Source organism: Mandrillus leucophaeus, unplaced genomic scaffold (assembly GCF_000951045.1).
Source record: "Mandrillus leucophaeus isolate KB7577 unplaced genomic scaffold, Mleu.le_1.0 Scaffold101, whole genome shotgun sequence".
NCBI classification, from domain to species: Eukaryota; Metazoa; Chordata; class Mammalia; order Primates; family Cercopithecidae; genus Mandrillus; species Mandrillus leucophaeus.
This window is the reverse complement of record NW_012098210.1, coordinates 856-23,736: the sequence shown is the minus strand read 5'-3', so window position 1 is coordinate 23,736 and position 22,881 is coordinate 856. Positions and strand designations below refer to the sequence as shown.

The 22,881-nt window shown below is 44.1% G+C and overlaps 1 protein-coding gene and 1 long non-coding RNA gene across 6 annotated transcripts in view; one reads left to right on the top strand and one right to left on the bottom strand.

Annotated features, from left to right (window-relative positions):
- The window catches only part of FKBP1A (FK506 binding protein 1A, 12kDa), a 26,164-nt gene extending 4,332 nt beyond the window's left edge, over positions 1-21,832 (top strand). For 3 of the 5 annotated variants that reach the window (XM_011974263.1, XM_011974270.1, XM_011974276.1), the window contains 3 exons: positions 15,319-15,431; positions 18,508-18,672; positions 20,720-21,832. In XM_011974263.1, the coding sequence (XP_011829653.1) occupies positions 15,319-15,431; positions 18,508-18,636 (242 nt within the window). In that variant the 3' untranslated portion in view covers positions 18,637-18,672; positions 20,720-21,832. Of the gene's footprint in view, positions 1-15,318; positions 15,432-18,507; positions 18,673-19,591; positions 19,720-20,719 lie in introns of all 5 variants that reach the window. The other 2 variants (XM_011974264.1, XM_011974274.1) reach the window with 2 other exon arrangements.
- On the bottom strand, positions 12,242-17,760 carry LOC105535230. The gene is made up of 2 exons (XR_001005399.1): positions 17,665-17,760; positions 12,242-14,168 (listed from the first exon to the last, which is right to left on the bottom strand). It is a non-coding gene; the product is annotated as an uncharacterized LOC105535230 (long non-coding RNA).
- Positions 21,833-22,881: the final 1,049 nt, after the last annotated feature.

The window sequence follows — 22,881 nt, the reverse complement described above, 5'->3', positions numbered from 1 at the left end:
TAAGAGATTTGTGTTTTTCTGCTTCTCCCAACCGGTGGGTGGTGGAAGTCCCCTGCATGCTCACCCCTCACCCCTCCTCATGCCCAGCTTCTCTGTCTTCTTTTGAGTATCTGGCTCAGATTTCTTGGCTGTAATTCTGATTGTTACTTTTCCTGAGAAGGAGAGTTTGAGTAAGGTGAACACTCTTGATCCGGTCTGCTCTTGCCAGGTGTCCACTACTGCTGATGTGGGCATGGGTCCAGAGAAACAGGGATGGAAGTAAGTAAAGAGAGATGCAAAGCACAGACTGAACTTTACCATGTGGATGCTTTAAATGCCACTAATGGCTGTCAGTCACCTTGATGCCACTCTCAAGGGTCCCTCTGGTGACTTCCGTGACCTTCTAGCAGAGCATAGCATGAGCAAGGCCTGAAAGGAAGGCGTGCACAACCTCTGTGGTACCAGAGGGAAAATACAAAGTTCACTATCACCAGCTAAGCATCTCCTAGGAGCATGACAGGCATTGAGGTGGGAGGGAGGTGGTGGAAAGGTAACCTGCCAAGTAAGTGCCTTTAGGAGCCAGTGAATTCTCACGGCCCCTCCCTGCTGCCTCCAGTAGCTTTGTCATCTTTACTGTTGAGCTTGTTCTGGCACACAGCTAGGTTTAGACCTCTTTTACTTACTTCAGCAGGCCGTGTGCCTGCCATTGTGAGAGCAAACTCAAGGGGATTGAAGGAATGTTTTCTTTTTTCTTCTTAAAAAGTAACTGTAACTGGACATTTTGTCCTTGGGATCAGGTTTAAGTCAGGTGTAGCCTCCCGGCTTCTAACTGAGACAAACCAAGAGCCCCTCAACCTTATGTCCTCGGGAGGTTGACTAGAGGGCTGCTGAGGCTTGCAGGGCAGGTGTGGCTACTTTGCTGCAGTCTCCCTCAAGCCCCTTGCTTTCCTTAGCTTCGTTCCCCCTTCTCCTCTGCTTTATTCCATCCACTCCCTTGCTAGGTATCTTTTGGTTGGTGATCTGTCTGGAGGGAGGCTCACGCTCAGCAGAGATGCCTCAGATGGCTTCCCCTGATGCGTGCTGTCTTGAGGCACCCAGGCTGTAACTGTTGGGGCAGGGCTGCAGCAAGACCGTTTGCCTTCCCATAGCACATATTTTTTGAGCAACAGCAGCAGGCCAGGCTCTAGGGACGTGGCTAGTGAACTAAATAGACAAAGACCTGATCTGGTGGGGCTTTGCTTATGATGAGGAGACTGACAGTATGGCCATGGGGCACATCAGGTAGTAAGAAGCACTGTGGAGAGATTAAAGCAGAGTGAGGGATGGGAGGGGAAGTTGGCTGCTTTTCGTGAGGGTGATTGGAAACGGCCTCTGAAAAAGTGGCATTTTAACATTCACTCAAAGGTAGTTGGAGGGGGAGCTGTGGGGCTGTCTAGAAGAGTATCCTAGGCAGAGGGAAGAGCTAGTGCAAGACCCTGAGGCTGGAGCCTGTTCTGTGCATTAGAGGAACAGCAAGAAGACCGGTGTGTTAGAGAAACAGGAAGTGGATTGTATGAGAGGGTATGTGGCAGGAGATGAGGGGATGGTGGAGCTTCGTTGGTTGTTTTAAAAATGTTGCCTTTTTCTTTTTTTTTTTTCTTGGGACTGAATCTAGCTTTGTTGCCCAGGCTGGAGTGCACTGGCGTGATCTCAGCTCACTGCAAGCTCCGCCTCCCAGGTTCATGCCATTCTCCTGCCTCAGCCTCCCGAGTAGCTGGGGTTACAGGCGCCTGCCACCACGGCCAGCTAATTTTTTTTTTTGTATTTTTAGTAGAGACGGGGTTTCACCGTGTTAGCCAGGATGGTCTCGATCTCCTGACCTCGTGATCTGCCTGCCTCGGCCTCCCAAAGTGCTGGGATTATAGGCATGAGCCACCGCGCCCTGCCAACGTTGCCTTTTTCTAACTCACATGGGAGCCATTGGCTGGCTTGGATTTTAACAGCCCCCTCTCCTTCTGGCTACTGTGTGGACAATGGGCTTTTGGGGACAAAGGCAGAAACAGGACACTGATTGTATCCCAGGTGTGTAGAGTGCCAGCTCAGGCAGTGGGCAGAAGTGGTGCCAGGTGGACAGTGATCCCCAAAAAGGATGTGGGTTCTTTGCTGTGTTCTGATCTTGGCCCTGCCATGTAACAGGCTATGAGAGCTTGAACAAATTGTCCCATAGCTCCCAGCTTCCACGTGCTGTCTATAAAATGGGAGTAATGATGCCTGCTGTGAAGCAGATGCCTATTGAGACTACCCAGTTGTCTCCAAAGTGTTGCTCTTTTTTAAAACCACAGTTCCATTGAGCCTCACTCATCGCAGTTGTTATGTCTAATCTCAGGCCAGAAGAGTCCTTACACTGTTTTTTTCTTAATAACTCTGATTTCTTCAAAGAGAGCGGGCTAGTTATAGAATACTCCACATCTGTCTTACTGTTTTCTCATGGTATTGTTTAACTTGTTCCCTGCCTTGATTTTCTGAACGGGATGTTTAATGTTTTAAATGTCTGAATAGATTCGGTTTAAACATTTTAGTGTGAGTACTTCATCCTCAGCACACATGGGAAACATCACTAGTTGTGACGCTAAATTTTATCTTTTTTGTAAAGGAACATTTTTCCCTTTGCAATTAGCAGTGATTTGTGGAGTGCCTAGGTAACCATAGATGGTCTCTTGCTCATCAGCCTTTCACCTAGTGGTGTTTACACCTTCTGATAATTCTCCCCTGAAGAAGTAATTGGCATTCACAAAGTGTTGATTTATAAAATTCCTTCATTCTTTCTAAATTTGTTAGCTATTATTCTTCTATAAGATAAGGTAAAGCTAATTCTTTCCCTTTAAATACCAAGTTTTATTTTTTGAGACAGTGTGTCTGTCACTCAGGCTGGAATGCAGTGGCTTGATTTTGGCTCACTGTAGCCTTGACCTCCCAGACGCCTATCCCGGCCTCCCATCTGGCCTTCCAAATAGTTGGGCCTACAGGCGCATGCCACTTGTCCTAATTTTTGTAGTTTTTGTAGAGACAGGGTTTCACCAGGTTTCCCAGGCTAGTCTCAAACTCCTGGCCTCAAGTGATCCACCCTCCTTAGCCTCCCAAAGTGCTGGGAGTACAGACATGAGCCACCGTTCCCAGGCTTTAATTACCAGTTTTAAAAATGAAAAATGAATGTCAACTGATGGGGTGTTGCCATTCCCAGTGGGGGCAAGTGACTTTTTCCCGCTCTATTTGCTTTTACTGTACTGTGGGCTCAAAATTTTTGTCAGGGCCTTAAGATCAGTGATACCCATTACTTTTTTGATGCTAATATCATCCTAAATTTGGCCAGTAGAAGCCCTTCAAGCTGGCTCCAGTACCTTTTGAGCTCCCACCATTCCTTCATCCATTTCTTGGTTTCACTACTCTGGTCCAATTGTCAGCCATCTTTCAAAGATCTCTAGTTCCTTTCAGTAGGGTCCATGACCTTTTTGTTTTTGCTAACAGCTTTATTGAATATAATTTATATACCATAAATTCACCTATTTACTCACAGATGTTTTAACTAGAACATTTTTAGTGCTTAAACTGATTTTTATGAAGTACTGAGGGGTTTATTGTATCCATAAACTGGAAATCATTTGTTTGCCTTGGAATTTTCTCTAAAAATATTGTCACCTGCTATTTCCCATGGAAGAAGCCAAGGTTATTATGAATAACTTAATCACATAGCATCCAGTTCTCCCTTTGGTGCTCATGGCGACATTTGTTTATTTTTACTTCTATTTTTTCTTCTGTTTTTTTGTTTTGTTTTCCTGCTAAGAAGCTTAACCAAGTCTCTGCATTCCCTCTCCTGGACCCCTTTGATTTTGACCAGGTGTATTCTAGCAGTGCAGAAAGTCAGGGAGGTAGAAATAACCAGTTCCTAGATGCTACTGTCTCTTCCTGTTATATTTACTCTTCCTCTCCCAGGAGCTCAAGCTACCTTGGCCTGCGTTCCTCGAATGCTCCAAGCCTTTTCCCACATGGAGGTCTCTGCCCCTTTGCTTAGGTGCCACCGCACTGCCGCCACTCCCCACTGCATGACAGGCTCTTTTCTGTTCTTTATAGCACAGTTTAAGTAACACTTCGCATGCATACATGCATGCTTCTAATTCTGCAGCAATGTACCCATCTATTTTCTTAGCCCCCATCATAGTCAGGATCCATATAGTTAAACATCTACTGTTTCCCCAACAGACTGCAGGCTCCAGGAGGCCAGACCCACACTAGTGTTGTTCTCCAGGGTCTCCCCATCAGTCTTGGCATAGAGTAGCTATTCAGTGACTGAATGAATGGCCAGTTAGGACCAGGCATTCCCTCAGTCACTCAGTGAATATATAGGGAGCTGGGCAAAGCCTCAGTGTTGCTCTTAAGGTGCTTACCCTGTAGGGAATGGTCAGTTACAATGAAAGTACCTCAAGCAATCTATACCTATAGGCTAGAACTTCTTGGAGGAAGTGCCATCTGGTTTTGGTGTGTATGGTACAGTCAGGCAGGAGGAAAGCATCTTCCAAGTATATACACAGGTCAGGAGGAGAAAAGGGTACCTTTGATTTTTCTGTAAGTACTTGATGAATGTCTGCTATGTGCAAGACACTGTCCTGGCTACCAATAATTTAGGAGTGAAGAAGACACAGTTCCTGCCTTCATCTTACAGTGTAGTGGAAAAGACATAATAAATGTGATTAATAAGCAAGACTGTTGTGTATAAGCTAGTAAGTGTTAAGGAGGGAATAGGAAAAGGTTGAGATTTTAGATAGATTGGCAAAGGCCTCAATGAGAAAGTGACATTTGAGCAAAGACTTGAAGGAGGTAAGGATGTAACCTATGTGACTATTTGAGCAATATCATTTTAGGCAGAACAGCAAATGCAAAGGCCCACGGGTGGGGGTATCCCTGGTGTGTATGTAGAACATAAGGAAGCAATGTTCTGGGACTGGAGAAGTATGAGAGTAATCAGAGGTGAAGTCAGAGGGATGGTGGTAGGAGCGGAGGCTTGACAGCTCTTAAGAGTGTCTTGTAGGCCATTTTAGGAGCTTTATCTCCTGAGATGGGGAGTCACAGGGGTTTTTTTAGCTGAGGGGTAGTAGGGTCTGGCTGCTGTGTCAGGTTTAGACTGCAGGAGAGCAAGGGCAGAAGCAGAGAGACCAAGGAGGGAGTTGTAATAATAGTCTCTAACAGAGGTCCGGAACTCATGCTTTTAACCATTATACCCTATAGAAACTGCATATTTCTGCCACCTCCAGCTAGCTACTGTTAAGTGGTATCTTTCTTTTTTTTTGGAGATGGAGTCTCGCCCCGTCGCCCAGGCTGGAGTGCAGTGGTGCGATCTTGGCTCGCTGCAACCTCTGCCTCCCAGGTTCAAGCAATTCTCCTGCCTCAGCCTCCCAAGTAGCTGGGACTACAGGCACACACCACCATGCCCGGCCAATTTTTTGTATTTTAGTAGAAACAGGGTTTCACCGTGTTGCCCAGGCTGGTCTCAAACTCCTGAGCTCAGGCAATCCACCCGCCTCAGCCTCCCAAAGTGCTAGGATTACAGGTGTGAGCCACCGTGCCCAGCCTAGTGGTATTTCTTTCTCCCCCTCCCCATGCGATATAATGTGGTAGTAGCCCCTCTTATTTATGTTGTGATTACAAAGGAAAATGGAGAGACACACCCACAGGGCATGCATTCTGGTCTGTTCTTTTTATTGCCGTTGGATCCTGCATATTCTTCCCATCATGGGTCCTGCCTTTGAAAATACTCTTTTGGTTATAGGATCTAAAGGGATTTAGCCAAAGGTTAGAAGCATTTCCATACCGTATATGGGAAATGTGCTTGCACTGTTTGTGATCTCAGGAAAATGATAGTGAGAGTGAGTTGGTTCCCTCTTTGGGTAGACACTTGGACCTTTGGTCATACCCTTCACTCGTAAGGAGTTCTCAGAACGCCACTTCAGGGAGGTTGTGCTGGAATGCAGCCACAGAGACCCAGAAATGGAATAAGAATGTAAGATTTGAATTTGTATCTTTTGCCTATCTAAATGTAGAATCCCTTTTTACCCATCATGATTGAGACAAGTAGGTAGTTGGTACGCTAACATAAAAGTGACATACCTTCTATAAATATTTTATTTGAAACCCTAACATAAATCATTTGCTAAAGGACTATGTCTTTATCTTTGAGTATGGCTCTGCTAGTGGAGTTTTCCATCACAGTTCTGGCAAAAACCAATTTGACCTTTTTAAAAGTAGAGCAAAGACTATTGTGAGAACATTTAAAAACCAAACCTTTCCAGGTTTTTAAGATTTCTTTCTCTAAATGTAGTCTCCCATATGATTCACTAGCAATAGTTTTTTAGTGACTTGCCTTTATTAAGTCTTTCCCAGCAGTCAGCTAGAACCATTGTTTGTATTCACACTCATTTTATTGATTTACATACTATTTAATCATATTATCTTTAACACAGTAAATATAGCTACCATAAATGGATTTGGGGACAAACACAGCTAACCACTCCTCCCTTTGTGAACATAGAACTCCTGTGGGAATGAAGGAGTGATCATGAGCTAGAGACTAAAGCATGAGGGGAGTGCTCTTCACCATGCTAGGGTACGAAGGCTTTGAGTTTTACTCAAAGCAGCTAAGTAAAAGGTGGTTAAGAGAGCTTCTGTATCTAATAAGAAGAGGGAAAGCAAACAGCTAAACCCATTAGACCTGGAGCTGTACACCCATCTGGGAATGTTCTGAGTGGCTTCAAATGCAAAGCTGCAGAAAAATACTGGCTTCCCCATACCTCCATCCATTCAACCATTACACTTTTTTTTTTTTTTTTTAAGAGACAGAGTCTCGTTCTGTTTCCCAGGCCGGAGTGCACTTGCGCACTCATAGCTCACTGTAACCTCAAACCTCTGGGCTCTAGCGATCTTCCCACTTCATCCACTCAAGTAGCTAGGACCATGTCCGGCTAATTTTTTTAAATTTTTTGCAGAAACAGGATTGGGGACATGAGTCTTGCTGTGTTGCCCAGGCTGGTCGCAAACTCATGCCAGTCTCAAACTCCTGGCCTCAAGTGATTCTCCTGCCTTGACCTTCCAAAGCACTGAGATTACAGGCATGAGCCTCCTCCGTAGCTGGCCTCATTGTACTTTTTGTCGTTAAGAAATTCACCTGCGTGTTGAAAGTAGATGTCCTTTGTCCCTCTCCAAACTATAAATGGCAAGGACTTTATTTTATTTTGAAGGTTTGGGGCTTAGGATATTCTGGTTTTTTGTTATGTTTGATTTTTGGTTTAGTTTAGTCGTCGTCGTTTTTTAATCTTGAAACTTCTCATATTTTGGTCCCTGTAAAATGCCGCCTATAGGAAACACTCCTGCAAAGATTCATGAGCAACTATAAACTGCATTGTGAGTCATGAGCTTTCACTACAAGTAGTGAAGCCGTAAGTCTGTAGAGGTGCCTTCTTTAGTCCTCTTTCCTTACCCAGTAGAAGGTATATGGGATTCTGCCTTTCCCCAAAGCAGAGTACCCTGGAAGTGACTCCATTTCTATTGGGTTATTAGTGAAATAATATCCCAGTGGTCCTTGTGAATCTCTAGGTCTCGAGTCTTAACCACTGCTTCAGTGGCTTGAGCCAACCACCAGGAACACAGTCGGGAGATACTTTGCTGCCCAGGAGCTGCTGGCCAGGTCTCCCTCTGCTGATTCCTTGATAAGCAACAGGAAAGAGCAGGCTGCTGTGTGGTAGACAGACCTGAGACTCTCTGCATGGTCTTGTTTTTTAAACCCTTTGCTCCCTTTCCAAGGGTTTCAGTTCGGGAGGAGACCCAGGCGAAGATGACATCAACAGCCTTTGTATGCAGCCATGGCTTTGGCTCCTTTCATAGTCTTGTACTTTTAACTGGAGCACATTTTCACATTTTTTCTCACTGATTAGTAATTAAAGGTTCTTAAAGACAAGACTACCATTCTGTGATTACCCCTCGTATTCTGGTTACCATATAGGGATGAAGGTCTGAATATGAAGGCCTCATGCTTGTCCTTCTGGTTCTTTAAAATCATGCAAGTAAAGCAAATCCAAGAGTACTCTTGAGTACCAGCACCACAAGTGCCACCAGGACACAGAACGCAGGCCAGGTCTATGAACTTGGGCTGCATTCAGTCAGGAGAGCCAAGACTATATACTTGAAATCAAGAATATGGAGCTATTCCAGGCAGTTTCTTAGGCATGAGTTATAGGCTTGTATGACCAGGAATGAAATCGGTCAGTTCTGCAGTTAGAAGGCAATGCTTGTGATGTTTTATCCTGAGTGGCCTTTAGAGTTTAAAGACTGTCAGCTGTCGCATCTGCACTGTAACCTCAGTTGCCTTCTCTCAGCAGGGCACGCTTTCTCTAGGAAATTATGGCACTAACTTGGCAGGTGGTTTCACTGTTCAAGGGCTCCAACTCCTGGCACAAGTGATCTCCAGAGTTAAAATTGGAGCAACTGCCGAGACTTGACTTGCTGCCTGCTTTACCTGTTCCCTCCCCAAAGAGAGGAAGCACTTTTCATTCATTGCCAGTGTGGATGTAGGAGCTAAACATATACAGGATTTTAGTAAATGCCACTGCCTACTTTTTTTTCTTTTCCTTTTTTAAAAAAGTTATTGGCCGGGCGCGGTGGCTCAAGCCTGTAATCCCAGCACTTTGGGAGGCCGAGACGGGTGGATCACGAGGTCAGGAGATCGAGACCATCCTGGCTAACACGGTGAAACCCCGTCTCTACTAAAAATACAAAAAACTAGCCGGGCGAGGTGGCGGGTGCCTGTAGTCCCAGCTACTCAGGAGGCTGAGGCAGGAGAATGGCGTGAACCCAGGAGGCGGAGCTTGCAGTGAGCTGAGATCCGGCCACTGCACTCCAGCCTGGGCGACAGAGTGAGACTCCGTCTCAAAAAAAAAAAAAAAAAAAAGTTATTGAGGCACGATTGAAATCCAGTATACTGCACATTTTAAAAATGTACAGCTTCATAAATTTTGATGTCATTGTTCCCCTTTGAATTCACCCCTCCTTACCTTCCTGTAACAACTACTGATGTACTTTTTTGTCAGTGTAGATTCGTTGCATTTTCTCAAGTTTTATATAAATGGAATCATACAGTATGTTCTCTTTTGTTTGCCTTCTTTCACTTGGTATAATTATTTTGAGATTCATCTGTATTGTCCAGTGTATCAATTGTTTGTTCCTTTTTGTTGCTAAATAATTTTCTATGTATAGATACTTGTATTTACCACCGTTGGTGGATGTTCGGGTTATAGTTTTTGGCTATTGCTAATAAATCTGCGTTGAACATTTGTGTACAAGTCTTTCTATGGACATAGCCTGTTATTTCTCTTGGATAAATACTCAAGATTAGAATGGTTGGGTCATATGGGGAGGTGTATGTTTAACTTAACTATCAAGCTGTTTTCTGAAGCTTTGTTATATTCCCACTAGCAGTGTATGAGAATTCCAGTTCCTTCACATCCTCACTAATACCTGACGTGGTCGGTCTTTTTAGCTTTACTCATTCTAATCAGTGGTGGTAGATTCATTTCCTAGTGGTTTTAATTTGCATTGTTATAATAACTAAGAATGTTTAGCATCTTTTCATATGCTTACCTGCCCTCTGTCTTTTTCAGTGAAGTATCTGTTCAAATCTTTAGCCCTTTATTATTGGTTTTCTTAATTGTTGAATTTTGGTGGTTTGTTATATTCTGGATATAAGTCGTGTATCAAATATGTACTTTACAAAAGTTTTCTCCCAATGTATGGCTTGTCTTTCATTTTCTTAACAGTGCTTTTTAAAGTACAGAAATTGTTTTATTTTGATGAAGTTCAATTTATTCTTTTATAGATAGTGCTTTTTGACATCATACTAAGAAATCTTCGCCTAACTCAAGGTCACAGAGATGTCTTTCCTATGTGTTCTTTTATAAATTTGATAGGTTTAGTACTTAACATGTAGGTCTAGGATCCGTTTTGAGTTAATGCTTGATAATGGTGTAAAGTTTTTACTGTGTTATGTGTGGATATTTTGTCATTTTAGCCCAATGTAATTTTCATCTCAGATATTGTAGTTTTCATCTCTGAAAGTTGGAGTCTTATGGTCCTCCTCTACTAATTCTAACATTGTGTTAGTTCTGGGTTGCTTTCAATTGATTGATATATCTCCTCATTGTGGGTCCTGTTTTCTGCCTCTCTGCATGCCTGGTAATCTTTGGATGCCAGACAGTGTGAATTTTACCTTTTGGGGTGCTGGATATTTTTATTCCTATACATTTACCTGAGTTTTATACCGAGAAGCATTTAAGTTACTTGGAAACAGTTTGATGCTTGTGCGTCTTGCTTTTGTGATTTGTTAGGTAGGTCTAGAGCTCAGTTTAGGGCTGATTATTTCCTACTGTAGGCAAGATCTTCCTGAGTATTCTGTCTAGTGCTGCGTCAATCATGAACTTCTCCAGTTTGACTGGGGGGAATAAGCAGTAATCGCAGCCCTGTGTGAGTGCTAGATACTGTTCCTCTAAGCCTTTTGGATAGTTCTTTTCCTGGCCTTGAGTAGTTCCCTCAGATACATGCACCGAGAGGGACTCTGCTGAATACTCAAAGAGGACCCTCTGTAGATCTCTGGGGATCTCTGTATAGCTCTGTCCTGCTGGTACTCTGTCCTATGGACTCTAGGTGCCTTGAGCTCCACTGCAGGTCCCTGTCCCTGGAAAATCCCAAGGATATAGGGCTGGCCTTGTTTCCCATGTCTCAGGATTGTTGTTCTTCGTTACAGATGTCTGGTGTCCTATAAACCATCGTTGCAGCTATTTTGTCTAGGTGGTTTTTAAGTTTCTGTGGGACTTTTTGCAGGGAGGAAGGGGTTGTTGGTTGGTTGTTGGTTGTTTCAGGAACAAATCTGATCCCTGTCCTCCACCGTGACCAGAAATGGAAGTTCTCACTATCTGTTTCGACATTAAAGACTGAACAGCATAATTCCTACCCCTGAAAATACTATATGCATACTCATTCCAGCTTAACAAACACTGCTTTCACCTTCTCCCCCAGCTTGACAACTTACGGCCGTAGATAGGTGGCCTGTTCCTCCCCACTGGGGAAGCCCTCCTTCTCCTTGTCCTATAGCTTGTGCCAGTTGTGTGACACCCACTTAATTACATACCACCCCACCCATTTCTGGGGATTATTGTTTAGCTTTCGGACTTGATTGTGGGAAATCCTCTCCTTGGACTTAAGGAACCCCAACACCACTGCCACCACCCACCCCTTCCCTGTGAAGATTTCTCCTTAGAAAGTAGATGAGATTGACAGTTGGTGACTGTGGTCTGAAATTCTGGAGCAAGGCTCATGCCCCTTTCCCAGGGGCAACAGAGCATCCAAAGTAGCATAGGAAAATTAAGATCCTAGGCAAAGGTCCTGCTTAAAGCTCCTTTACTTAGAAATCCTGCTTCCTGGCTTTTATGGTTTTAAAATACTAGGGAGAGGCTTGCCCCTCAGTGTCCAAGATAGGCTTAAGAGAGCTGGGGTTAGACAGGCATCCTCACACAGAGCCAGAGTTTCCACTGAAGAACATGCAAATCTCCATGCTGGCTCAGCAGCAGATTCAGGCTGTGTCCCGCCTTGTGCTCCTAGTCTGGTACCAGTCAGATAGAGAGTTGAAGTATCTCACCTCAGGCAAAGCAACATTGATACATTGATGCATGTAGTGTCTGGAGGTTGCCTGGCATTGCATTTGATCAGGGATAAACAGGAAGTTTAGGGAGTCTCTCAGTACCCTGTGGTTTTCATTGCAATCAAAATACAATCTTGCACAGGTCAGGGCCGTGTTCAAGTTTGGCAAGAAATAGGCTAATTTTTTTATAGGTATACCGTACTTTTCAAATTGTGGGTTATGAACCATTAATGTATCATGAAATAAATTTAGTGGGTCACAATCAGCATTCTTTTTAAAAATGAGAAGTATATTCCATGTAGTAACTTACATGTAAATTTTGTTTATACACAGACAAAACGTGGGTATGTGTACTGGGTCCTGACATGAGACACTGATCTCATTGTCACAGATCAGGGATAGCTCTTTGTGGTTTTGGTTGTTGAGTTCCATTTCTTTGTTATTCCTCTCGTGACAGCACTATATTATAGTGTGCTCACTAAATGTCAAATAAAGGTTTATCTCATGCCAGTTGTGTTCATTTGGCTGCAGGTAACTGAAGACCCAATATAAGGCAAAGCAGACTTCTTTATTTTTGTAAGACTTTATTAAGAGCAGTTTTAGATTCTCAGCAAAATTGAGAGGTAAATACAGAGATTTCCCATATATCCCCTGAACATGCATAGCCTCTTTATTATCAACACTGTCCGCTAGAATGGCACATGTGTTGCAATTGACGAACCTGCATTGACACATCATGATTACCCAAAATCCATAGTTTGCATTAGGATTCACTCTTGGTGGTGTACATTCTGTGGGTTTGGACAAGTGTATAATGGCATGTGTCCATTATATATAGTATCATACAGAACATTTTCACTGCCCTAAAAATTCTGTGTTCCATCTGTTCTTCCCTCCCTCTACCCCTGACTCCTGGCAATCATTGAGCTGTTGACTGTCACCATAGTTTTACCTTTAGAGCACACTTTCAATCACCTCAGAACCTGAGTCTTGAGGGAAGTGGTTTAGGGCTGACTGAGAGCACTGGAATGACCGCCCTGTGGTATGCCTGGCCTTCTCAGTCACAGGGTGACTGCCATGCTCCAAACATCTTATCTTTACATGACAACATTCAACAGGGGGAGCAGGAACTTTCTTCCTGAGTCTTTGTTTTTCTTTTTACTAATGAGGTAGGACTTTCCTGGAAGATCCCAGTAGACTTCACAGCAGGTAAAGTAGTGCCCAAACTGGCCCATATGCCTACCCCACACCAGCCCTGGCATAGGGGAAAGGCTTAGATTGATTCCAGTTCATCTGCTGGGCCAGGCTGTTGTGCTCCTGGGAAGTTGATGTTTAATTAGAAAGGAAGGTGAGGGTGCCACAGCCTTGGTTCCAGGTGGCCCCTATGGGCATGTTTTACACAGACCAGAGAGAAGCTCTTTCTGGTTTTCAATCTTCTTTGTGGCTCACAGGCCCTGCCACTCAGTGGTTCTGACCTTGGGTGGGTTACTGAGCCTTGGAGTTGGTTTCCTTATTTCTGTTATAAGCGGTCTCATGAGGGTGGATGGAAAGGCTCCCTGCCTGGCCAGGGAATGGAGAATCATAGCTGTTGATTGCCTGCTTTCACCCTTACCTCTGAGGTTGGTTGGGTTGGGTTCCATGTAAGAAGTGTAGCTTGAAACGGGTAAAGGCAGTGTGTTTGGTGGGTATTGTGGAGCCTGGAGACTTGTTCCTCTCCCAGGTACTTGTTTATAGAGAACTGTTCAAGTCCTGCCATTAGTCATTTCTTTCATCAGGTGGTGACTGCATTCTGGTAAACGAATGAGCTAAATGCATACCCCAGCTCACCAGTTCAGGGGCACCAGTTCCTTGGAGCAGGTACGGGTCCCCACCCTCCTGTCTACCTTAGTCCTCAGCTCCCAGGTCCAGGCAGCATTAGTACCCATTCTGCCCCCAGGACATCCGTCTCTACTCCTGCTCTGTTAAGATACCACCACCCAACCCCCACCCGTTTCTTCTTTTGTTAAAGTCCACATAGTCCAATAGCTGTGATAACGCTGCCAATTCATCTCTGCCTCCCCATCCTACTTACAAGTGTTGACACTGTTTTTTAGGTTGGGATTTTGTCAGGATTTTCGTTTTTTCCTAAACTCTTACACAACAGAATTGTAATGTTTTTATGGATTTTCTGAGTAACGCTTAGAACCATGGTGAGTGCCCACCCCCAGTCTTCCAATAAAATCAGTTTTGCGTCCATTATATGTTAACCACTGGCTGACCCTCCAATCTGGGATCCTAATTAGAGAATTTTCAGGAACTCAGTGTCAGCTATCACAATAGGCTGGCAGCGGCTTCCTGAGAAAGCAATGCTGATGGTGTTTTTGAAAAGGAAGTTGCAGATATCTATTGCAGATGTCTGTTCCTCTTTTCTCATAGCATCTCTGGAGTTCCCCTTTTATTGGAAGGCGCCGTCGTGGCTTGTCCCACTTCTGGGAAACTGGGATAGTAGAAGGAGCATGGTATTTGGGTTTATAATTTATAATGTAGTTTTACTATTTTGGCAAGCTACTTCACTTCTCCCTGTCTGCCTCAGTTTCTTCATCTGTGAAATGGGGATCGTGCTGTGGAGAAAGAATTGCATTAGTTCACGTGTGGAAAGCGCCTAGCCCATTTAGAGTAACTCAGAGTGGAACTACTGCCCACAGAGTTGCTAGCAGTTAGCTGGGTTTACTGAGTTAATTCTTCAAGGGCAACCATTTCAACCTCCTTAGTATTGCTGTTCCCTTCAGTTATCTCTGTTACAAAGGATTAGCTGTGCAAAAATGAGCACACATTGTTTTCTGGGGCAGCATTGGATAAAATAAGTGGGATGAATGCTGCACAAATTCTTTCATTTCCCTACTTCAGCCCAGGTTGGTTTTTACTTTTCCCAGGAAAATTATGACAACTCAGGAACCAGACTACAAGGGCCCAGCTTTATGCCCCAGGTTCCCTGTTGATGTGAGACACTTGGCACTAGAATGCGGGTGAAAGCTTGCCTTACAGCTTCCTCTTATCACATCCCATAGTGCTGACCCACAGCCTGGAGAGCAGCAATGTGTGTAGGTCACAATTAGTGAACCACAGAGGAGACCATGGGGGTGGCAGATGGTGGAGGGGGATTTGCCTGCACTGAACAATGGCGGAGCAATATATAAACACATTACATGTGAAAGATGATGGGGGATTTTGGGAAGGAATATTACTTCTTGCACTGTGTTTGACTTCTAGACATTGTGTGCACCTCAAGGGACCACAGTTATTTTTAGTTGGGGAGAAAATCCACAGGGTGCTAGGAGAGTCAAGGCAGGAGGAAGTTTATACTCCCCATCTCCAGAACAAGGTGGACTGCCACCCACCTCTGGTACATGGAGTCCTTTTGTAGATGACTTAATTTCTTAGAGTCAGGGAAGAGCATTCACAGGTCTGGAGTTAGGACTACCCCAACTCCTTAGATGCCCAGTGAGGTCACAGGAAACCCTCCCTATGTACCGCAGTTCCTGCCAGACTCTTCAGCACTGGCATCTCTGATGAGTGCTCTGCTGCTGGTCTCTGACTTGCCTTATGTCATTACTCTGTTGCTCATGTTACAGTGGCCTTTTTCACAGGGATGCTTGAAGATGGAAAGAAATTTGATTCCTCCCGGGACAGAAACAAGCCCTTTAAGTTTATGCTAGGCAAGCAGGAGGTGATCCGAGGCTGGGAAGAAGGGGTTGCCCAGGTATGCTCTCTCATTTGTTTTGTTTTGCTTCCTAGTATTTACCTTTTATATTATTTTTATAGGTGGCATATTTCTACGGTTCAAAAATAAAAAAAGTGAAAAGTCTCATCCCATCCCATCTGACCAATATCCCCACAAGAAGCACCTGCTGTTAATGCTTCTTGTACTGTCGTTTAAGCACGTATAAAAACATAACTTTTTTCTTGCTTTCACACACATACTGTTTTGCAGTTTACTTTTTCACTTAATGCATTTTTGACACTCCCAATATCAGTACATAAAAGAGGAGTAGGCTGGGCACAGTGGCTCATGCCTGTAATCCCAGCACTTTGGGAGGCCGAGACGGGTGGATCACCTGAGGTCGGGAGTTCGAGACCAGCCTGACCAACATGGTGAAACCCCATCTCCACTAAAAATACAGTTAGCCGGGCGTGGTGGCAGGTGCCTGTAATCCCAGTTACTTGGGAGGCTGAGGCAGGAGAATCACTTGAACCTGGGAGGCACAGGTTGCAGTGAGCTGAGATTGCGCCACTGCGCTCCAGCCTGGATGACAAGAGCGAAACTCCATCTCAAAAAAGAGGAGTAAGCTCTGTTACAGCTGCATAGTATTCCTTTATGTAAGTGTGCTAAAATTTACTTGGCTAGTGCCCTATTAATGAGTATTTGAATCATTTCCAGTATTTTGCTATTATAAACAATGCTGCAATAACTCACCTTGTACAGACTTTATTTTCCGTGTGTGCACATGTTGCCATAGGACATATTCTCAGAAGTGGGGTCGAGGGGCTCAAAAGCTGTGTGTAGTGTTTTTTGACAGGTCTTGCCAAGTTGCCATCTCTAGGGTTTGCAGTCTGGACTGCCACCACCAGGCTATGAAGGTGCAGTCTCCTCCCAGCCCCAGCATCACAGTGTATTGTTAAATCTTTGGCCTCAGGACACTATGAGTAAAAAATGACATCAGTTTTAATTTGTGTTTATCTTACTATTAACCATATTTTGTCAGACCACTTCTGAGAGGACATACTTAGGCAGAAAGTCCTTTTGTTTGTCTTGAGTGTGTTTCCTAATCTCTTTTCTCCCCATTTGTGGAAACAGCTTTTGTTCTGCCAACACTACAAAATTCCCAGGAGACAATAGGGACCCAGGGTTGCCAAATTTTAGTTGGATTCTTTCTTTCCATCAAACCTAGGAATTTTTTCTTGGCTCTAACCAGGTAAAGGGATGTTTTTCAGTGACCTGAGACCCAGGGAACTTTATAATTAGGCTCTGCATGATGGGTAATTAGTCTGCTTCCCTCTCACTGAGGAGAATTAGAAATTTAACCAAGATGAAAAGAGAGATTTCTGTCTCTCTCTTTTCCAGAATACACATTGCTCTACTTCCTCTATAAAATACCACTGATTTATCTCCAAATAAACTGCTCAACTTTCAGGAACTTGAAGCCTTCCCACTCCCAGGTGTCTGGGTTTCTGTTCCTGCAGGGCAGAGTGTTGGCAGTGTGAGGAAGAGGCTTTGTAGTTTACTTCCCTTGGGAAACCTTGCCAACCATAGCTTTTTGCCTCTGTCTCCCTAGTCTGGCTGGCTCTTGGATCTGTAGCCCATCCCCCATCTTGCATGCCAGCCATTGTTCATACCACAACCCATCTTCTATGACTGTTCCAGCATTGGAACAATCACTGCGTTGTATGTATTGAGTGCTATATCTGCCATCGAGATAGTGTTATCAGCATACTTCACTTCCCAGGCTTGGAGAGGCATGGTTGAGTATTGGACAGATGCCTGACTCCCCCTTTAACTGGTGCTTTGGGGTCAGTCACAGCCCTGTCAATTGTGAGAAGTCTGGGTAGTTTGAGATCTACATAAAACATCTTTTAAATTCTTCACAGCGTATTTTTTCAGCAAGTGAGTTAAAAACACAGGAAGAAGGGGAGATTGACTTGTGCCCCTTTTCCTTTCCTTTTGATATTGTTTTGGTTTTACATGTTTGCAGGCATGGAATCCTGCCACAAGGACTATTTTGGCAGCTTTTTTTCATCGATCTTGGACATCTTTTCATGTTAATACATTTAAAGCCACCACTATGTTCTTTCTAATGACTAATCCCTGGTGTGGATGTGCCTATGAAACCACTCCTTCTATGATGGACTTTTGAGTTGTTAGCAGAATATTCTGGAAATAGAATTGCTGAGTCAAGGTATATGATTGTTTCGAATTGTACAAGGTAAAGCCATACTTCACTATCCTTACCACCTTTCTCCAAATGTCCCAACTTCTGGGGGGAGCAAGGATTAGACACTTCACAGCCTGGAGCTTGCTCTTTATTCATCCTTTATCCAGTGGAGTCGGAAAGCCAGAAACATACACATGGAGACCAAAAGCAAAGATAAGTCAAAAGATGGAAATACTGCAGAGAACCTGGTCACTGTTCAGAAAGTAGAAATTTATACTTATTTGTGTATTTAATTTGAAACTGAAAATATACACAAATATATTTTTTAAAGTAAAAATCTCTCCTTACTGGTCACTCACTATCCATACCGTTCTCCTCACAGCAAAAGTCTGGTATGTCCTTGCAAAGACATTTTCTGTTGTAGGTATATCAATATTTTCACAAATGGTGTACAGTACATGCTATTGTGTAGCCCAGAAAATTATACTGTCTTTTTTGAAGTTTTCCTATATGGAGTATTCCTTTTTCAAGAAGAGCATAGATGTCACTTAATGTGTCCTTTGAGTGACCACTGAAGGGGACTAGGTGGTGAGACATCTGGAATGTTACCTGCCTAGCATTAATCATTAAGACTTGGGTAGAAAGGTTGAGGGCCTGACCCTTCTGAGAGTCAAGAGGGGTTTTGAACTGCCATTGGACCTCTTGGAGTGAGATGCAGGGGTCATGGAATCTGACTGCCAACCTCCAAGTCCTGCATAAGGAGGTGGTGATGCCTGTGCAGCTGCAAAGTCACTGGAAAGTCACAACCATCCTGGCCAAGGAACACCTAGGTAAACAGCTCTTGTTCTTACAGAGACAGTTGGGGCGTGTGTCCGGCTGAGTCTGTCTTCCTTGTTCTTTTCACAGATGAGTGTGGGTCAGAGAGCCAAACTGACTATATCTCCAGATTATGCCTATGGTGCCACTGGGCACCCAGGCATCATCCCACCACATGCCACTCTCGTCTTCGATGTGGAGCTTCTAAAACTGGAATGACAGGAATGGCCTCCTCCCTTAGCTCCCTGTTCTTGGGTAAGGAAATGGAATGCTGAAGGGCCCTTCACTACCTTTGCTCCTCCCATGTTATGCCCAGCGTTTGATGGGCAGCAGAGACAGCAAAAAACACCACAAGGCTGTTTTTCCCCCTGCATTCTTTCTGTATTGAGTATCCTTTCATTGTTATTAGTATATGCTTCGAATGTAAAAATTGGTCACCCTAAGGAAAGGAATTGGCTCCTTGTTGAACTCATGGAGATGGCAGCTGTTTAAATGAAGTGTTTTTCCATGTAGTTTATAAATTATAACGGAATTGAGGACTACGGAAATGTAGGCCAAATTTGTAGTGCCAACATTTTAGTTCTTTGGAAATAAGACTCTTAATGAACAACTTTGTTCTACCCTGTGTTTCTAGAAGATACAGGGGAAGAAAAAGTCCTCTGAACGTGAATATCATGTCCTAGCTTCTGCAGCTCTCTCCTCACTGCCGTTTGTGGTTACTGCCTGTTAGATGGTATGAGGGAGACATTACTGCATCAGTCCACCTGCTCAGGGTCCACACCCAGGACACTTGAGGCCCCCAAGCCAGCTTGTTATCAGTGCATGAAGTGGAGAAATGAAGCCAGAGGATACTTGTGAAGTTGAAAGGATGCTCTTGGATCAGACAGTTCTAGGAAGGGATCTCATGGACCTCTGCGTCACCTTTATTGTGCAAAAGTAAGGAAACGGCCAGAGAGAACGGCCTTACTCAAGGTCACATCCAGGCAATGGCAAAGTAGGACCAGATCCTGTTTGCTGATTTTCCCCTCTTCTACCCTCACTTCTTAGGAACTAAACTCAGTATCCTAATAGCACATAGCTTTCATGTAAGTGTTAGAATCATTAAGCACATGAATGCTATTGGCTTCCTTCCAACTGGCCCCAGACCTTTATATTAGCTCCCCTCCTGCCATAGGAACCAGAGGGCCACAGCCAAGGCCTGGGTGAGGACACTTTTGTTTGAAAGCCACAACAAATGGCTGCCATCCTATTTGTGATGGCAGTCACAGCTACTTGTAACCTTGTCCTGTTGTGCACTTACATGTAAATTTTGTTTATACACAGACAAAATGCGGGTATGTGTAAGTGGAGGGGCTTTTTTAACTGTCTTTCTCAGTTTGAACCACACATACCTCGGTAATACAGGCCTGGTTAAGTTTGATAATTCTGGTTTCTTCACCTGTCATTGCTGCTGGGAGGGAATCCCTGGCACTTTACAGAGAGCCTTTGTCTGCCCAAAGGTCTACACCTAGGCCAAACTCCCTTTCCTGTTCTTTGAGAGCTGAGTCATTTTTTGAACATAACTGTACTCGAGGGAGCCTTGGAATTACTTTCCTGGTTGGGAACAGGCTTTCTGTAAACTTGATGAGGTAGAGGGAGAGGAGAGAGGGATAAAGGCTACAAGTCACCCTGAGTAACCCTCCCAACCCACTGCCAAAGAATGTTTCAGCTTCTTGCAAGAGTCTGGAAGGAAAGTCCAAGGGCAAACCCAGAAAGTTTTAAGTTGAGTGAATGCATGAATATTGGAGATATTTTCCCAGTATACTCAACATTATGAATGACCAGTTTATTCTCAGTCTGGACTGCACATTAGAGTCACCAGGGAAATTTTTAAGACTTTCCTGATGCCCAGGTCAGACCCTAAGCCAGTTAATCATAATCACTGGGAGTGGAACCCAGGCATTTAGAGTTTTTTAAAGCTGCCAGGTGATGCCTATACGTAGCACAGTTGGAGACCCAATGATAATGGGGAACTGTATTGACAGCAGCATGGGTGGACAGCCCTCCTGCTGTCCTTAGCAAGGCAAACTTAACCTTAGATTAAAAACCAAACACACACATCAATTTAAGCAGAAAGTTTGTTTCACCTGGGACCCAGCCCAAGGCCTTCTGGCTGTCTCCAGCTGGAATAGAAGTGGCTTGGTCTCAGACTGCTCAGCTGTTGGGGAAGGGATTTGGCGTGGCAGATGGCATCGTGGCTGCCACCACTGCACACAAAGAACACTGAGTTGCTGGAAACTCACAGATTTTCTGTCCCCAACAGATCTGCCATGGAGGGATCTGGTGCCTCCAGACGTGTGCACATGAATCCATGTGGAGCTTTTCCTGGTGTTCCACTCCACTCTGTATAGACATCTGCCCTGACTGAATGTGTTCTGTCACTCAGCTTTGCTTCTGACACCTCCGTTTCCTCTTCCCCTTTCTCCTCGTATGTGTGTTTACCTAAACTATATGCCATAAACCTCAAGTTATTCATTTTATTTTGTTTTCATTTTGGGGTGAAGATTCAGTTTCAGTCTTTTGGATATAGATTTCCAGTTAAGTACATGGTCAAGTATTAACAGCACAAGTGATAGGTTAACGTTAGAATAGGAATTGGTGTTGGGGGGGTTGCAAGAATATTTTATTTTAATTTTTTGGATGAAATTTTTATCTATTATATATTAAACATTCTTGCTGCTGCGCTGCAAAGCCATAGCAGATTTGAGGCGCTGTTGAGGACTGAATTATTCTCCAAGTTGGGAGATGTCCTTGGGTTAAATTAAAAGCCCTACCTAAAACTGAGGTGGGGATGGGGAGAGCCTTTGCCTCCACCATTCCCACCCCATCCTCCCCTTAAACCCTCTGCCTTTGAAAGCAGATCATGTTCACTGCGATGCTGGACACTACAGGTATCTGTCCCTGGGCCAGCAGGGACCTCTGAAGCCTTCTTTGTGGCCTGGCTTATTTTTTTTGTTTTTATTTTTTTTCGTCCTGTGGTTTTTCTAATGGACTTTCAGGAATTTTGTAATCTTATAACTTTCCAAGCTCCACCACTTCCTAAATCTTAAGAACTTTAATTGACAGTTTCAATTGAAGGTGCTGTTTGTAGACTTAACACCCAGTGAAAGCCCAGCCATCATGACAAATCCTTGAATGTTCTCTTAAGAAAATGATGCTGGTCATCGCAGCTTCAGCATCTCCTGTTTTTTGATGCTTGGCTCCCTCTGCTGATCTCAGAGTTTCCTGGCTTTTCCTCCCTCAGCCCCTTCTCACCCCTTTGCTGTCCTGTGTAGTGATTTGGTGAGAGAAATCATTGCTGCCCCCACCCCCAGCACCATATATGAGTCTCAAGTTTTATTATTGCAATAAAAGTGCTTTATGCCGGCTTTTCTCAGCTCTGTGTCATGGTGGTTATTTTCAAGTGCCTCCCCTGCCATTTGGTGCAGGGGGATGGGGTTGGGCAGGGTGAAGGAGGGTGGCAGTGGGGATGTAGTTTCAAGATTGTCTTGGCAGAAGAATGCAGCAGGGAACATCCTTCCTCACTGGCTATTAAGGGGTTGGGGTTCGGAGGAGAAGGGGGAATGTGGGGTAGGTTTGTATCAAAGGAACTGCCTGAAGGGCAAGCTGGGATAGTCAGGGAACATCCCCTCCCCTGTTACCAAATGTTTATTAAATATGTGTTCTGGGTAGAGTACTATGCTGGGTGTTCTTGGGTTAGAGACGTGGGAGATACAACACACTTTCGAGAAGTGAGTCACAGTCCACTTGGAGATGTGCTACAAGCAACTGCAAGCAAATTAATGAAGACATACAAAGAGAAGATTCTGATTTTAAATTGGTATTCCTCAGTAACATTTAGTGTAGAAAGACAGTCCTGTGGAGAGGCTGTGTGGTTGCAGTAGCTTCTCTGGACCCTGCCCTGGGTGCCAGTAACACCCTGCCCTTACTGAGAGTTCTGGAGACCGTCAAGAATGCTCCCACACCTTTCTAGACACCTTCCAAAATTGCCCAGGTTGAGAACCATTGATTTTAAATAGGAAATTATTCAAGAGCTTGCTTAATGGCTTTCTAAGTTCTTTTGTTAATTTATAATTTTTAGAGTGCCAGAGTCATATTCCAGGGTCATATCTTACTGTCCCCAGCATTTTTATAAACATTGTCAACAAAGATTATTAAAATGAATGCCTGTATACCCACCACCTAGATTCTATCATAAACATGTTACTGTACCTATATATCACCTGTCTATCCATCTGTCCATCAATCTATCCATTACATCCTTCAGAGTAAATGGCAGACATCACTACAATTCCCCCAGGATGTATCATTGACTAGAGTAATGTTTGTTTACACTTTTGTGCCCCTGCCAGAATAAAGAACATCACCATACCAGAAAATTCCATCATGGCCTTCCCCAGTCAACCCCACCCTGCCCTGAGAGGC